The 17985-nt window shown below is 47.3% G+C and overlaps 1 protein-coding gene across 9 annotated transcripts in view; it reads right to left on the bottom strand.

Moving 5' to 3' along the window:
- The window catches only part of LOC139164552 (carboxyl-terminal PDZ ligand of neuronal nitric oxide synthase protein-like), a 230310-nt gene that overhangs the window by 133902 nt on the left and 78423 nt on the right, over positions 1-17985 (bottom strand). For 7 of the 9 annotated variants that reach the window (XR_011558634.1, XM_070746840.1, XM_070746843.1 and 4 more), the window contains exons 3-4: positions 8311-8403; positions 3434-3492 (exon numbers count right to left, since the gene is read on the bottom strand). Coding sequence is in view for 8 of the 9 variants with exons in the window: in XM_070746840.1 (XP_070602941.1) it covers positions 3434-3492; positions 8311-8403 (152 nt within the window). In the remaining variant the exon portion in view is untranslated. Of the gene's footprint in view, positions 1-3424; positions 3493-8310; positions 8404-17985 lie in introns of those variants that run through there. The other 2 variants (XM_070746836.1, XM_070746839.1) reach the window with 2 other exon arrangements.

The raw sequence follows: 17985 nt of genomic DNA, 5'->3' as shown, positions 1-17985 counted from the left end.
TTCCCCTGGGGCCCGCCAAAGGACATTGTTTGGTCGACGGGACCCAGAGAAGGCCAACTCTGTGGGACCTTATCGGCCGCTGGGATTCGTGCAGTAGAAGGCGGTTCCGGATATATTCTGGTCCAATGCCATGTAGGGCTTTAAAGGTCATTACCAACACTTTGAATTGTGACTGGAAACCAATCGGTAGCCAGTGCAGGCCACTGAGTGTTGCAGAAACATGGGTGAATCTAGGGAGCCCCACGATGGCTCTCGCGGCCGCGTTCTGCACGATCTGAAGTTTCTGAACACTTTTCAAGGGTAGCCCCATGTAGAGAGCATTGCAGTAATCGAATCTCGAGGTGATGAGGGCATGAGTGACTGTGAGCAATGACTCCCGGTCCAGGTAGGGCCGCAACTGGTGCACCAGGCAGACCTGGGCAAACGCCCTCCTCGCCACAGCCGAAAGATGATGTTCCAATGTCAGCTGTGGATCGAGGAGGACGTCCAAGTTGTGAACCCTCTCTGAGGGGGTCAATAGTCCCCCCCCCCAGGGTAATGGACAGACAGATGGAATTGTCCTTGGGAGGCAAGACCCACAGCCACTCTGTCTTGTCTGGGTTGAGTTTGAGTTTGTTGACACCCATCCAGGCCCCAACAGCCGCCAGGCACCGGCACATCACTTCCACTGCTTCGTTGACTGGACATGGGGTGGAGATGTATAACTGGGTATCAACGGCGTATTGATGATACTACACCCCATGCCCTTGGATGATCTCACCCAGCGGTTTCATATAGATATTAAATAGCAGGGGGGAGAGGACCGACCCCTGAGGCACCCCACAAGGGAGTGACCTAGAGGTCGACCTCTGACCCCCCACTAACACCAACTGCGACCGACCGGAGAGGTTGGAGGAGAACCACTGCAGTACAGTGCCTCCCACTCCCAACCCCTCCAGCCGGTGCAGAAGGATACCATGGTCGATGGTATCGAAAGCCGCTGAGAGGTCAAGAAGCACCAGGACAGAGGACAAGCTCCTGTCCCGGGCCCGCCAGAGATCATCCATCAACACGACCAAAGCAGTTTCCGTGTTGTAGCCGGGCCTGAATCCAGACTGCTGAGGACCTAGATAATTGGCTTCTTCCAAGGACCGCTGGAGTTGGAGCGCCACCACCTTCTCAAGAACCTTCCCCATAAAGGGAAGGTTGGAGACTGGACAGTAGTTATTAAGCACGGCTGGGTCCAAGGAAGGCCTCTTGAGGAGGGGGCGCACAAGTGCCTCCTTATAAGGAGCCGGAAAGGACCCCTTCCCCAAGGAGGCGTTGACAATCTCCTGGACCCAACTCCGTGCCACCTCTCGACTGGCTGAAACCAACCAAGAGGGACACGGATCCAGTAGACAGGTGGCGGAACTCACAGATCCAATGGCCTTGTCCACTTCATCATATGTCACCAAGTCAAACTCCTCCCAGACAGATGGACAAAGACGTTTAGCCCCAGTCACCTCAACTGACTCGTTGTCAGCCGATACTGCTATACAATTGGAGTCGAGGTCCGCCCGGATCCGAGCGACTTTATCAGCGAAAAAAGAGTTAAACTCCTCGGCACTACCCTGCAAGGGCTCCCCAACTCCCCCCTGATTTAGAAGGGAGCGGGTCATCCTAAACAGAGCGGCCGGGTGGGATTCCACTGATGCAATCAAGGCGGCATGGTACGCGCATCTTGTTGCCTTGAGCGCCACTTTGTAGGTCTTAATAAAAGCTCTTCCAAGTGTTCGATCGGATTCAGACTTATTCTTCCTCCATCATTTTTCTAGACGTCTCTTCTGGCGTTTCATGAGGTCGCAATGGCGCAATTCAGTCAAGAGCCTCTGCTGCCGCCTTGTTCCAGGCCTCAGCAAGAGATTCTGCCGAGCTGTGGACAAGTGAATCTGGTAAAACCCCAAGCGCCCTCTGAAAGCCCTCAGGGTCCATCAGACGTCTGGGGCGGAACCTCCTAATCGGTTCCGCCTCCCTGCGGGGGAGGATTGGAGCCAGGAAATCAAGCCGCAGTAGAAAATGGTCTGACCATGACAAAGGCAATGCTTCTAAGCCCCTTAGTCTCAGACCATTACACAATTGCTCCAAGAGAAATACCATGTCGGGTGTGTGGCCCCCCTCGTGAGTCGGACCCTGAACTATTTGAGTCAGGCCCATGGCTGTCATGGTGGCCATGAACTCCTGTGCCAGTCCAGAGGAACTGCCGAGTATTTTCTCTTATGCAAGTTATAACTGCAGCATGACAGAATTATAATATGAACTCCAGAATTCCATCCAAAGGATTGTTAGTTCTCCTACAAATACTTCTGCATGTACTGTGCTCATGTTCTAGAGCATGAAGTTGGACTGGTGAAAGAGGAAGACTGAAATAGAGACTACAGTATTCTTCAAAGTGCTATCAAGATCTAGAAACTGTTCTAGCATGAAAACAAAGGAGGAATCCACGCATTGAAAGTTCAAATCAGTCTCTTTATACATAGTCTCATTTTTACAAGCTAAAGTCATGCAGGTAATAAATCTCAGCAGTTTCTCAGGGAGAATAATTAAGATTTAACAGTTCCATGGCTAGGCTGCTGTCAAAGATCAAAGCTGCTCACATTCCTTCATGAGATAAGAATTCTAAAGTTTCACAGACTTACAAATTACAGCGTCCCAGCATTTCAGCAGACAGGCCCTTTCTCTCCAAGAATTTTTAGCAGGGAAATAACAGATGGCTAGTGTAACCTGGCTGAGACCTCAAATCACCATCCGACTTCATTACAAAACAGTGTAACTCCATCCCGAATTACCCATACTCCATCCTTAAATACCTATAGGAAGTGGTCATAATCCCCTAGAGTTAACAAACCACGACTACTTCCTTTTTCCATACAAGTATTCTTGTTTCTTTCTTAATCTTCTAAAGCGGGCATCTAGCAAAGGTTCCAGATCTTCCTCCTCCTCCTCCTCTAAGTCAGACTCTACTGTCATTGGTATATCTGCCACCTCTAGTGGTCCTTCAGGTTCATTCGGGTCTATTTCTCCCTCACTCTCACTCTCTGCATCAGCTGGCAACACCACTGGTCCAGGGTACCAAGATGGGCCTGGCTCCTCCTCCTCAGAATCTATTATTACCAGAGGTAGATGAGGAGTACTCACAGCAGAAACCTTTGCCAAGCGCTAGCTTGATCTTATGTTTCAATCTGAATTCATTCTGTACTGTGTGTAGAGTTCAAATATCCTACAACCTGGAACAAAATGATCTGGGGAAAGGGAGACATACCCACATAAAGATCAGGTATCAGCTATGCAAAATGGAGCCTAGTTTAGGTCATTGGAGACTTGCCTAATAAGCACATGGCTAGTTAACTTTTCCTTCTCCCAATGACTAATAGTGAGGCTGCTAACTCTTGTTTTCCTTACTCACATTTCTTACCTGTAGATTGGGTCAAGCATCACCAGTAGCTTGCTGTCATCCCAGTCCCACTCTTTCTTCTGTAAAAAAGAGCTGAGTATAAGCAGGACAGATGCTTCACTGAGTGACATAACATTTATAAAACTCCTAAGGAAATGAAAGTCCTTGAGACAGTATTACTAAGGAACCAAGCACTTTCATAGCTATATGTTGTGAGCTGCCACGAATCCTTGGAGAGGGGTGGCATACAAATCCAATAAATAAATAAATAATAAATAAATATATAGCTCTGGGAAGGTGATTATAGTACACTGAGAATGAAAAATATTGCTGAATAGGAACCATTGACTACATACTCTACAGTGAAAAGCATGAAAGCCTTTGAAGATTATCTGTCCCCTGCCATTTGGGTATATCTCTTTTTAGCTCTTTTCTTTAACCCATATCCAGTGTTCTCTGATCCCCTATCTCATCTGTTATTCTAGCTGACCAAAAACAACAACCCAAATAACACAGTAACACAGTTGGAAAGGACATTGGACGTCTTCTAGTACAACCCCCTGTTCAAGGAGAAGACCCTATACTATTCCAGACAAGTGGCTGTCCAGTCTCTTCTTAAAAACCTTGAATGATGGAGCACCTACAACTTCTGAAGGCAACCAATTTTACTAATTAACTGTTCTCACTGTCAGGAAAATTTTCCTTAGTTCTAGGTTGCTTCTCTCCTTGATTAGTTTCCATCCATTGTTTCTCGTCTTGCTTTTCTGGTTCTTTGGAAATTAGGTTGAGCTCTCTTCTTTGTGGCAGCTCCTCAAATATTGAAACACTATTATCATATCACTTCCACTCCTTTTCAGTAGACTAGACAAACCCAATTCCTTGAACCATTCCTCATGTGTTTAAAATTCCAACCCCCTAAACATCTTTGTTTTCTTTGCTGCACTCCTTCCAGTCTCTTTTTCATCATATGGTGAACAAAACTGGATGCAGTATTCTAAGTGTGATATGTTTCTGTATGTGAGAGCAATAAGAGAAACAGTTGCTATATGAAGAGGGGGATCAAATTATTTTAAGTTCCTTTAATTCATAGGAAATTAATTTAAATCAGAAATTTATTTAATTGATTTGTTTTGACTTTGCTATTGTGCACATATAGACAAGTACATTCCATGCCTTCATTTGTTACACAGGTGGAGATAATCTCCATAATTTATATTAGCTAAAGTTGATGGCTCTAGTAGGGCATTCTAGAAAAGGTGGACTTTGTCCAAAGTCAATTTTACTCATCTTTAGACTATAAGTGTTCATAATAATGAGTCCTCGGAAAGGGGTGGCATATAAATCCAATCAACCAACTAACCAACCAACCAACCAACCAACCAACCAACCAACCAACCAACCAACCAACCAACCAATCAATATTTTCATGTAGTTATATTTTTATTTATTTATTTATTTATTTATTTATTTATTTATTTATTTGAATATACATCAATATCAATACATGAACAATGAGGCATCTGGGCATCATTCATTTGAATATAAGTAGTAATGATAGTATTAATATTTGTTATTCAAATCATGTAATTGTAATAATATTCTTATACATATTTGTATTAACATATAGCACTCATTATTTAACTCTTCAATATTTTAGTATCTCATTCTAATAACAATAACAGAAACATTAGAACGTACATAGTATCACCATCTTTCAACATATAATCTTTATAGCTAACTATTACTTTTAATATATTATATAAAAAATGCATAATGTCTTTTTGAAAACATGGGCAATGAAGTACAGTAAAGGCAGTAAAGAAAATATAAGAACGATCTCTAGAAATAATATTTTCTGAATAAAGCAACTCATGCACCTACTACGCTATGAGTCTGAAATACTTTAGTCTAATATGCAAATAGGAACTGATTGTCTGCAAAGGAACTGTGGAGAAAGAGGACAAAAACTGGGACAAATAGGTTAATAAATTTAATCCACAGATAAAACATAAAAACAATGATGAAAAACTAGACAGAGCCATAGGGTGAACCACTGAGATTGCCAAGTCAGAAAAATGATGACCAGTACGTCAAGAATGTCATCATATATGCTTGTGTATAAAGAAGATTGCCAGTGGAAGAATTGAAGTAGTTATGAGGAAACAAAAATGGGGGACATTATGTAATTTTGCTTGATGATTTGAACAAAGTTAACCAAACATTTTTTGAGTTTAAATTTTAATAGAGATATGGACTTTGACTAGAATGTGGATATGAAATTTGTCATATTTCTAATGAGGTGTGAGGTATGGGAATATATTAATAATTTGTTTCATGGCATTTCAGTTTTGCTGTTTATCTACCTGATTGTCAACTCGGAAATAGATCAGGCCTGTCACAGATATCTTTCTGTTTTTGAAGTTGCCACACAGCTGGGGGTGGATTGGGAGAAAGAGGCTTGGAATGCACACCAGTCAAAACAACATGATATCTCCTGGGAACCAAGGTCATCCCAATGGGTGCTGACTAGAAATTGAATTTAGTAACCAGGAGGATGACAAAGCACCTAATTGGACAATGTGATCTGTGACATGGGGGGAGGGGGGATACCTAACTTTTAATAATACAAAAAAGTGTCAAATAGTAGTGTGTTAGGGTTCCAAACAACATCCAAAATTAAATTAGACTCCAAGGCAAAGTATTCCTCAAAGTTCCAAGTTATTAGCAGAGCTAAAGCCCCAGGGTTTCTCCACCCAGTTAAAAGTTCAAGCCCTTGTCCCCACACTGCCAAATCTATCACACTGACCAATCTTCAGCTGCCAACCTGGCAGAATCCATTCATTTCCTTCTGTGCAGGTGCAGGAGTGTGAAAACAAAGGATGACCTTGACTATCTAGAAGGAATTTGTTATGGTTACATGCAAACAGCCCTCGTGTAATTCCTCCTCCCAAATTCCCACAGTAAAGAATACATATTAAACTAGTATAAAGTGTGGCAGGCCAAAGACCCCAACTCAAATGGCTTCAACTAGACACAGAGCTGTTTTTAAGTTTTAGTTGTGCCAAATTGATGTACTCAATAAACCAGTACTTTGAAGAAGATGGGAGTCACAGAGTGCTGAATTGCTTGGGTTTGTCAGTTGGAACTTTGACACTAATCATCACCATCACCATCATCATCTGGGATATCTGAGTCAACTTTACAGCCAATTCAGCAGAAATATTTGCTATGTTTAATACAGAAATAACTTGAAGCAACACAACTGTATCAGAAGAAATAATTAAAGTATACAAATTATGTTTTATCTATGGACAAGGAACAAGGAAAGAATGAGGATTGTTGGGTGTTGTGATTCCGTCTGAGGCCCCTCAGGGAACGGCTGATCCTCTGCCGGCTTCCTGCTCAGAGGGGGAGGATGAGGAACAGGAGGTTCAGGCAGACGGGGAGGAGGAATCTCAGGCTGAGGGAGAGGGAGGACAGCCAGAGTCCCCCGAGAGGGAGCTCTCCCCAGCAAGCAGCCTGGATTCCTTAGATGAAAATGCACAAGCAATAATCGATCTCCGGCAGAGAAGAGCAACACAACGAAGGGGACAATTAGCCAGGTACTTTCAGCACTAAAGAGGCAACAGCTGGGTTTGGGTGTGGTGCTCTCTGGAAAGGCTGAAAAGGCAGACCCACCCTTCCTGGCTTGTGGAGTATTATCTTTGGGAGTCCTGGGACCTGGCTGTGATCTTTGGCGTCTTGGAATTCTGGTTTGTGACTTTGAATACTGAAACCTTGGGGGAAAAAGGTGTGGGTCTTATTCTCTACAGTGGTGGGTGTGCCAGCAAGAAGTCTGCTGTATTGTCTGGCCATCAGGACTCTGCTGTGAAGTCTCATAGCCTGCCTGTTGGGAAGAACAGGTTTTTCTCTGTGTTTATTTTTCAAACTATAAAGTGCTTTTGCTTTTACCAACGTGTCTGGCTGCTTTTTCCAGTTGGTGTTGAAGTCTGGGGGCACCCAGACAGAACAGTTGGGTTTCATACAGTTCTGTGCAATAATAGTAATACACTGTCCTTGATTTACAGCTGCAATGGTGACTGCCCATTATGGTTCAAATGGTGGTGGTAAATGAAACACCCTCACTTAATGTCCCCCCCCGTACTCTTCCAGATGTGGACGTTAAACAAATGCATGAGCTATTATATGGAGGCCATTTTAGTCCTCCCCAAGCTCCAAGAAAGACTCTGGAGCTTGGGGAAAGCAAAAAACCAGCTTACTAGAAGTCTGGAAATGGTCTGCTTCAGGCCTCTGGAGGCTTCAGACAGAGCTGCTAGGCCCAAAACAGGACATGGGGGGAGGTATGCATGCATGCATGCATGGGGAAGCATGGGAGGATTGCATATGCATGTGGGAGGGTCACACGTGCATGCGCAGGGGCAGGAGGGCCGTGCATGGAATTATGGGCCTGGGCACTCGTGCTTGTTCTTTTGGCAGTCAAGGAAAAAAAGTTCCTCATCACTGGTCTACAAGCTCCAAAGCTCCACAAGGACCAATAGATTCTACTGCTCAGCTTTAGGTTCCCTAGGTAGCTGATGGCTGAGTAGGCCAAAGGTCTGTAGAGAACCAGCAGGCTGTGTTGGAGGTAGGTGTGGGGGCTGTAATCCCTGCTGTTGGTTGTAACAAGAAACAACCACAGGTTCACTACAACAGATGAAATTTTGAAACCAGGTCATAGGTAGCTTTGGGAAGAGGTGTCTGTAGTACCTTTGAATGGTTGCTATTCAACTGGTGATAATCAAATATTACTTGTACACAGATAATATTTCAGAGACCAAAATTTCCAAAACATTTCTAATTTACAAAAAAGAATTGTTAACTGTAGAATAGGATACAAGTTTTAGAAATGAAAAACTTACCTTCTTCTTCTTCTTCAGTACCACTTTCACACCATCTACAGATACCAACAGATTCACTTTCTTCTTCTTTATACTTTTGGCTTTGAATTCATACTGTCAGGTGTGAAACACGGGTATTAGTAAGGCCTAGCTTCAGCATTGTTCAGCAAACAAAAGGATATGCCAACTTGTGCTGGGCCTACCTCATTTTCTCACAGCTCTTACTTACTTACTTACTTACTTACTTACTTACTTACTTACTTACTTACTTACTTACTTACTTACTTTATTTATTTATTTATTTATTTATTTATTTATTTATTTATTTGTATTTATATGCCGCCCGTCTCTGAAGACTTGGGGCGGCTTATAACACATTAAAAAAAGAACAATACAATATAATAATCTAAATCCAATTAATTTAAAACTAAGTGTACTAATCTATAAAATCCAGTATTATTTAAAAAAACCAATCATACTCATTCAAACAACAATCATACATAACATTCATCGGCCAGGGAGCTAGGATCTAATCACCCCAAACCTGGCGGCATAGATGAGTCTTAGGACTCTTGCAAAAGGCGAGGAGGTTGAGGGCAGCACGAATCTCTGAGGGGAGCTGATTCCAGAGGGCTGGAGCCCTTCCAGGGAAGGCTCTTCCCCTAGGCCCCGCCAAGTGACATTGCGTAGTTGACGGGACCTGGAGAAGGCCGACTCTGTGGGACCTCACCAGTCGCTGGGATTCATGTGGCAGAAGGCGGTCCCCTAGGTAATCTGACCCGATGCCATGTAGGGCTTTATAGGTCATTATCATCACTTTGAATTGCATCTGGAAACCAATCAGCAACCAATGCATTCCGTGGAATGTTGGAGAAACATGGGCATATCTAGGAAGGCCCATGACTGCTTGCATGGCTTTGTTTTGCATGATTTGTAGTTTTCGAACATTCTTCAAAGGTAGCCCCATGTAGAGAACATTGCAGCAGTTGAATCTCTAGGTGATAAGGGCATGAGTGACTGTGAGTAGAGACTCCCTGTCCAAATAGGGCAGCAACTGGTACACCAGGCGAACCTGGGCAAATGCCCCGCTCACAACAGCCAAAAGATGACGTTATAAAGACAGCTGGGGATCGAGGACTCCCAAGTTGCAGACCCTCTCTGAGGGGGTCAGAGGTTCCTCCCCAGAGTGATGGACGGACAGATGGAATTGTCCTTGGAAGGCAGACCCCATATCCACTCTATCTTGTTGGGGTTGAGCCCGTTAACACTCATCCAAACCCTAAAAGCCTCCAGACACCAGCACGTTACTTCCACTGTTTCACTGAGTAGACACGGGGTAGAAATGTATAGCTGAGTATCATCAGCATACTGATGGGGGGGAGAGGACCGATTCCTGAGGAACCCCACAATGGAGCAACCTAGGAGTCGACCTCTGACCCACTGCTAACACCGACTGCGATTGACCAGAGAGGCAGGAGGAGAATTACCCCAGAGCTAGACTCCCCACTCCTCCCGCCTCCAGAACCCCAGACATACTGGGCCTTCCATTCAGTTCATTCATCCCAATCATACTCTCCATCAACAATTATCCTTACTAAAAATTAAACCCTCCCATAACTCCCCCACCCTCCCCCACCCTCTTCCATTACACCTCCCCTAAAAACAGTGAACATAAAATGTATAGTTGATTAAAATGAGATTATAAATCCATTCAACTCACTCATTCTCTTCATTCAGTCCATTTAACGATCACTCATCCTTAAAAAATTTAACCCCCCCATAAATTAATAAAAGATTAATTAATTAAATAGCAACAATAAATGGGCACTGGCAATTAAATAGAGCAAGATCCCAGTAAACAATATTGTACTGCCCTACTACTTGCCTTCAGATAGTTGCAACTATCCCTCACATACCTCAGCCCATTTCTTCTGCAGCTAACAAGGCTTTCCTGAAGGCCTCTCTAGCTGATAACAGAGCTCCAGATCGATCCGGCCTTTCCTGAAGGCCTCTCTAGCCGACAACAGCGTTCTGGATTGAGACCTTCAGGAAACCCTTGCCAGCTGCAGAAGAAATGGCATGAGTTGTGTGAGGCCTGGCTGCAACTGTCCAAAGCCAAAGAAATTCCTGAAGACCTCTGACATCAAAAAGGAGACTAGGGGTGATGGCAACTTTTTGCTGTCCCCAGGCTTCAGGAGGCTTTCCTGAAGCCTGGGGATAGCAAAAACCGCCAAAAAGAAGAGTGAAAATCAGCTGGCCAGCACACACATAAGAGTTGAAAATAACATAGGGCAACATTTCGTGTGCCCCCTGCTAGTACTCTGTACAATATATAAACAAGCTAACAATGAATGCTTGTATGTATTGAAGTACTATAGCTTTAAGAAGTAGTTTGCAAATTGCCATAAGAGGGAGCCCAAAAGCATGATTCTATCTCTCTCCTCTCTCTGTTCATTCTGCTGATTCACTATGACTGATGTAGTAAACTGTGTATTCAATGAAAGTTTGATGTATTTGTAAGCTGAGTGTATGTCTGATATGTAAGACAAAGACAGGCTTGTAATATTATTATTGTATTGAGAGATATTGACTGTGCTATTTCTAAAGTAAGCACTATTTTATACACTTTAATGTATCTGTCTTGTATGACTGAATAATTACTCATATCTCCTGGATATCTGCTGGAATCCCACATTTTCCTCTGGGCATGTCCTTGATAACTCAAGGGTTCTGTCCACTCCTTAACACCCCCAGATATGGCTCTGTGTGCCACCTGTGGCACATGTAGCATAGGTTTGCCATCACTGACATAGGAGAACAAACACTTCAGGACTAGATTCAGCAGTCCATCTGTATTTAAAAGACAAAGGCCATTCTTTTGAAGACAGCAAAATCCACATTTTGGACAGAGAGGACCCACTGATTTGAAACAGCGGTCAAATAGGCCATCTATGTTAATACTAAACAGCCCTCTCTGAACCGAGGCAAAGAATATGACACCGTCTATCTCCAATCTACAACACAGTCCTTTCAACAGTTCCAAGAAGGCTCCACATCCATTTGCACTACTCAGATGACCTTGACAACACAGATAAAACTATTGAAAAAACACCTTTGGGACAACCATGACCTGGATGACTGAGAATCTCCATAGACAAGTAGCTTTGCAGTTTTCCGTGTCCCAGCACCATTTTCTTTTGCTACGAACAGCTGGAATGGAGATTTAAAGCATACAGAATAACAGATAAGAGGAGATCTTGGAGATCTTCTAATAGAATAACAGAGTTGGAAGAGACCTTGGAGGTCTTCTAGTTCAACTCCCTGTTCAAGCAGGAGACCCGATACCATTTCAGACAAATGGCTGTCCAGTGTCTTCATAAAAGCCTCCAGTGGTGGTGGAGTACCCACAAATTCTGATAGCAAGCTATTCCACTGATTTAATTGTTCTCACTGTTAGAAACATTTTCCTTAGTTCTACCATGTTTCCCTGAAAGAAGACCCAGTCTTATATTTTTTTCCTTCCAAAAGAAATGCATTAGGGCATATTTTCAGGGAAACACGGTATCAGAGAGATAGCAAGGGACCGGTCCCCTCTGCACTGGTTGTGGCCCTGCTCTGCTGGGTGCCCCACCTCCCCAGCATGTGCACAAGAGGCAGCAAGTGCATGGCTGCCGACAGTGATTGGCAGCGGCTGCAGCCTGCTATCCTCTTGCTCTGGGGATGTGCAGCCCAGCCCACCCACGACAGCCCTGGTGGAACAAAAGGGAGTGGAGTCTCAGCTGCCTCTTGGTGATTCCTGCCATTGCAGATGGGGAGGCGGGCGGGAGGCTCGTCCTGTATGTATGGCAGAATTGGAGGACGGGTTAGATGGTGGGGGCTCTGAGTGTGCAGAGGCTGCAGTGTAGTACCACTCCCATTCTGGATGATCTGGCCCCCCGGACCTGCCATGCAGCCACCTGTTCTGTCATGGATATAGGGAAGCAAAGACAGATCATGTTTCTGTTTCAGTGGTTTGGTTGGCAGAATGGACTTGCACAGGGATTATATTTCCTATATTAACTGTTTTGGAAGTAGGTGGTCACCTGATTGGCCTTTTCAGTCTTATACTCTTGTCCCATTGGCTGGAACAATAGGCTAGAAAAAAATGACTGAAACATTGTTGTATACCCATTGAATCTAAAAAATTCTGATAGAACTGCTTCCAGCCTTCACTTTAATGACTCAAAGTCTGATGCCTTGTGAATTATCACAAGACCTGAAGTTTAGAATTGCTCTTCATAATGTAGTTTTTTCAGTACCATAAAGAAGAAAGAAACAAATGTTAAGCTCTCTTCTGAGGTGAACAATTTATCAAGCCAACATACTGTGTTAATTCTTTATTGCCCTTTCCATCTTGAGATATTTATTTTATTTTAGAATTCATGTTATTTTAAAAGACAGAGAATGGAGAAATTGTCTTAACTTTCTTCTAATTTTTACTCTGCCTTTTCAGGCGGCCAAATCATCATGAAAGGTCTTTAGGAGTGTGATTCAAGTGGGTTATGATTTCTATTATTGCTGGTATTATTGTTATTGTGTTGAAATAGTATTATTTATAGTACAGTGGTACCTTAAGATACGAACTTAATTGGTGCCGGGGGGAGGTTCGTAAGACGAAAGGTTCGTAAGACGAAACATTGTTTCCCATAGGAAACAATGTAAAGTCAATTAATCCATGCAACCAAAAAAACCCCCGCAAAAAAACGGCTTTCGGCGACTGCTGGGAAGCCGCGCAGCTGTTTTAAAAGGTGACAGCCGGCCTGGGGGGCTTCCCAGCACACCCCTGAACCTGGGTTTCGGGTTCGGGGGGTGCTGGGAAGCCCCCTAGGCCGGCTGTCACCTTTTAAAAGAGCCGCGCCGCTTCCCAGCTGTCTCCTGAAGCCGAACGCGGAAGTTCGGCTTTGGTGTTTGGAGTTCGGAGACAGCTGGGAACCCAGCGGTCTCCCGAACGCCGAAACCGGAAGGGGCAAGGTGGGGGGGGGAGAACGGGAGGCTCAGCATTCCGTCAGTCGCAGCGCTGGCTGTCAACTTTTCTTTTTAGCACTGGGGAGGCAAGTCAGCTCCTGCCCAGTGCTAAAAAGAAAAGTTGACAGCCAGCGCTGCGGCTGATGGAATGCTGAGCTTCCCTTTCTCTCTCCACCCCCTCGCCCCTTCGCCCCCCTGTGTTCCTAGGAGAAGTGCTGGTGAGGAGCAGAAGGTCTGTCTTGCCTCAATCCCCAGCACTTCTCCTAGGAACACAGGGAGGCGAAGGGGCGAGGGGGGGGGAGAGAGCGGGAGGCTCAGGAAGGGAGCTCGGGAAGGACCCCACGGTCAGTCGGCTGTGGGCGGGAGGAAGGCGATTGTTCCGCTGCCGCCAGCATGGCCTGGCTGGCAGCGGAAGATGTAATGGAGCCCACGGGGGATTCGCCTTCCTTCCACCCACAGCCGACTGATCGTGGGCTCCTTCCCGACCTCGGAGAGCTTCCTGGTTTTCGTCCGTGTTGGATTCGCGAGCTTTCATGCCCAGGAAGCTCTCCGAGGTTGCGAAGGAGCCCACGATCAGTCGGCTGCGGGCAGGAGGAAAGCGAATGCCACGGGGCTGGGCTCGGCTCCCCCCCTTACCAGCCCCGCCGCGGAAGGCTCCATTCTGTTCCCTGCCAGCCCGATTGAGCGGCCGGCGGTCTCCGCCACGGAGCCTGGCCTCGTGGGCTCGGTTACATCTTCCGCTGCCAACCAGGCCATGCTGGCGGCAGTGCAACTAAGAGAGACATTTGCTTTCCTCCCACCGGCCCCTCAATCGGGCCGGCAGGGAACAGAATGGAGCCTTCTGCGGCGGCTGCCTGCTGGGCTGGTAAGGGGGGGAGCCGAGCCGAGCCCAGCCCCGTGGCATTCGCTTTCCTCCCGCCCGCAGCCGACTGATAGTGGGCTCCTTCCCGACCTCGGAGAGCTTCCTGGTTTTCGTCCATGTTGGATTCGCGAGCTTTCATGCCCAGGAAGCTCTCCGAGGTTGCGAAGGAGCCCACGATCAGTCGGCTGCGGGCGGGAGGAAAGCGAATGTCACGGGGCTGGGCTCGGCTCCCCCCTCGGCTCCCCCCCTTACCAGCCCCACCGCGGAAGGCTCCATTCTGTTCCCTGCCGGCCCGATTGAGTGGCCGGCGGTCTCCGCCATGGAGCCCGGCCCCGTGGGCTCGGTTACATCTTCCGCTGCCAACCAGGCCATGCTGGCGGCAGCGCAACGAAGAGAGACATTTGCTTTCCTCCCACCGGCCCCTCAATCGGGCCGGCAGGGAACAGAATGGAGCCTTCTGCGGCGGCTGCCTGCTGGGCTGGTAAGGGGGAAAGCCGAGCCCAGCCCCGTGGGCTCGGTTACATCTTCCGCTGCCAACCAGGCCATGCTGGTGGCAGCACAACGAAGAGAGACATTTGCTTTCCTCCCGCCAGCCCCTCAAGTTGGATGCACCCTCGCTGGCCCGCTCGGCCGCGCTTCCTCGCCCGCCGCCCGCCCAGGATGCAGACCTACTGCCTCGCCCCACGCCCGCCGATCCTGCGCCTCCTGCTTCCCCCCCCAGCCAAAAATACAAAGGCGGTCAGCCGCCGCCTGCGGAGCAATGGGAAGCTGAAGCCGGCGGCGGTTTCAGACTCCCTTTGCTCCAGGCTGCTCTGCCCTGCCTGTCAGACCGTCTTTGTGTTTTTCGCTGGGCGGGGAGAGCAGGAGGACCTTCCTGACTCCCTCCCCCAGCGCCGGACCTCCTGCCCTCTCTCCCAGACAAAACCCCAAAGTGGCCTTCCGAACCCGGAAAGAAGCCCCGCCACCGGCTGTCACCTTTTAAAACAGCCGGGCGGCTTTCCAGCAGCCTCTGAACGCTGAACCCGGAAGTTCGGGTTTGGCGTTCGTAACACGAAAAAAGTTTGTACGAAGAGGCAAATTTTTTCTGAACCCCGGGTTCGTATCACGAGTTGTTCGTAAGACGAGGGGTTCGTATCTTGAGGTACCACTGTATCTCACATACAACTGATATGACATGTGTTATACAAACTCCTGGTCAGTTGGAGGATGATGAAGAACTTGAGGACTCTGATATAGATAGTGTTTATGAATTAGTGGTGGGCCCAGGGTTACAGGTAGTAGAACAGGTGGGAGGCCAGCCACAGGACGTTGCTATGAGTCCAGAATCTAGCGAGGAAGAATCAAACGTTCGCTGGTTCGATCCTAAATTCAGAAGGGTCCAAAAACGTAAGGAACAAGTGTTTGGAGGAAGATATTAAGATGAGGAATAGGTTAAATACTGGAGTAATGTACAGTAATACCTCATGATACGAACTTAATTGGTGCAAGGAGGAGGTTCGTAAGACGAAAGGTTCGTAAGACGAAACATTGTTTCCCATAGGAAACAATGTAAAGTCAATTAATCCGTGCAACCAAAAAACTCCCCCGCAAAAAAACGGCTTTCAGCAACTGCTGGGAAGCCACGCGGCTGTTTTAAAAGGTGACAGCCGGCCTGGGGGGCTTCCCAGCACCCCCCCCCCGAACCTCTCCTCTTCCCAGTTTGCTCTCCATGTGTCCCCAACCTTTCACGGAGGGTTTTCCACCTCTCCTCTTCCCAGTTTGCTCTCCATGTGTCCCCAACCTTTCACGGAGGGTTTTCCACCTCTCCTCTTCCCAGTTTGCTCTCCATGTGTCCTCAACCTTTCAAGGAGGGTTTTCCACCTCTCCTCTTCCCAGTTTGCTCTCCACGTGTCCCCAACCTTTCACGGAGGGTTTTCCACCTCTCCTCTTCCCAGTTTGCTCTCCACGTGTCCCCAACCTTTCACGGAGGGTTTTCCACCTCTCCTCTTCCCAGTTTGCTCTCCATGTGTCCCCAACCTTTCACGGAGGGTTTTCCACCTCTCCTCTTCCCAGTTTGCTCTCCATGTGTCCTCAACCTTTCACGGAGGGTTTTCCACCTCTCCTCTTCCCAGTTTGCTCTCCATGTGTCCTCAACCTTTCACGGAGGGTTTTCCACCTCTCCTCTTCCCAGTTTGCTCTCCATGTGTCCTCAACCTTTCAAGGAAGGTTTTCCACCTCTCCTCTTCCCAGTTTGCTCTCCACGTGTCCCCAACCTTTCACGGAGGGTTTTCCACCTCTCCTCTTCCCAGTTTGCTCTCCACGTGTCCCCAACCTTTCACAGAGGGTTTTCCACCTCTCCTCTTCCCAGTTTGCTCTCCATGTGTCCCCAACCTTTCACGGAGGGTTTTCCACCTCTCCTCTTCCCAGTTTGCTCTCCATGTGTCCTCAACCTTTCACGGAGGGTTTTCCAGGTTGGGGACCACATGGAGAGCAAACTGGGAAGAGGAGAGGTGGAAAACCCTCCGTGAAAGGTTGGGGACACACGGAGAGCAAACTGGGAAGAGGAGAGGTGGAAAACCCTCCGTGAAAGGTTGAGGACACATGGAGAGCAAACTGGGAAGAGGAGAGGTGGAAAACCCTCCGTGAAAGGTTGAGGACACATGGAGAGCAAACTGGGAAGAGGAGAGGTGGAAAACCCTCCGTGAAAGGTTGAGGACACATGGAGAGCAAACTGGGAAGAGGAGAGGTGGAAAACCCTCCGTGAAAGGTTGGGGACACTTGGAGAGCAAACTGGGAAGAGGAGAGGTGGAAAACCCTCCGTGAAAGGTTGAGGACACATGGAGAGCAAACTGGGAATAGGAGAGGTGGAAAACCCTCCGTGAAAGGTTGTTGACACATGGAGAGCAAACTGGGAAGAGGAGAGGTGGAAAACCCTCCGTGAAAGGTTGAGGACACATGGAGAGCAAACTGGGAAGAGGAGAGGTGGAAAACCCTCCGTGAAAGGTTGGGGACACATGGAGAGCTAACTGGGAAGAGGAGCGGTGGAAAACCCTCCGTGAAATTTTGAGGACACATGGAGAGCAAACTGGGAAGAGGAGAGGTGGAAAACCCTCCGTGAAAGGTTGAGGACACATGGAGAGCAAACTGGGAAGAGGAGAGGTGGAAAACCCTCCGTGAAAGGTTGGGGACACATGGAGAGCAAACTGGGAAGAGGAGAGGTGGAAAACCCTCCGTGAAAGGTTGGGGACACATGGAGAGCAAACTGGGAAGAGGAGAGGTGGAAAACCGTGAAAGGTTGGGGACACATGGAGAGCAAACTGGGAAGAGGAGAGGTGGAAAACCCTCCGTGAAAGGTTGAGGACACATGGAGAGCAAACTGGGAAGAGGAGAGGTGGAAAACCCTCCTTGAAAGGTTGAGGACACATGGAGAGCAAACTGGGAAGAGGAGAGGTGGAAAACCCTCCGTGAAAGGTTGGGGACACATGGAGAGCAAACTGGGAAGAGGAGAGGTGGAAAACCCTCCGTGAAAGGTTGAGGACACATGGAGAGCAAACTGGGAAGAGGAGAGGTGGAAAACCCTCCGTGAAAGGTTGGGGACACATGGAGAGCAAACTGGGAAGAGGAGAGGTGGAAAACCCTCCGTGAAAGGTTGAGGACACATGGAGAGCAAACCGCTTTCGGAGACTGCTGGGGAGCTACGTGGCTGTTTTAAAAGGTGACAGACGGGCTGGGGGGCTTCCCAGCAACCTCCCGAAGCCAACCCGGAAGTTCGGGTTTGGCGTTCGTAACATGAAAAAAGTTCGTAAGAAGAGGCAAATTTTTTCTGAACCCCGTGTTCGTATCTCGAGGTA

The sequence above is a fragment of the Erythrolamprus reginae genome, chromosome 3, assembly GCF_031021105.1.
Source record: "Erythrolamprus reginae isolate rEryReg1 chromosome 3, rEryReg1.hap1, whole genome shotgun sequence".
Lineage (NCBI taxonomy): Eukaryota > Metazoa > Chordata > Lepidosauria > Squamata > Dipsadidae > Erythrolamprus > Erythrolamprus reginae.
Note: the sequence above shows the minus strand (reverse complement) of the source record. Positions and strands in the feature narration are given on the sequence as shown.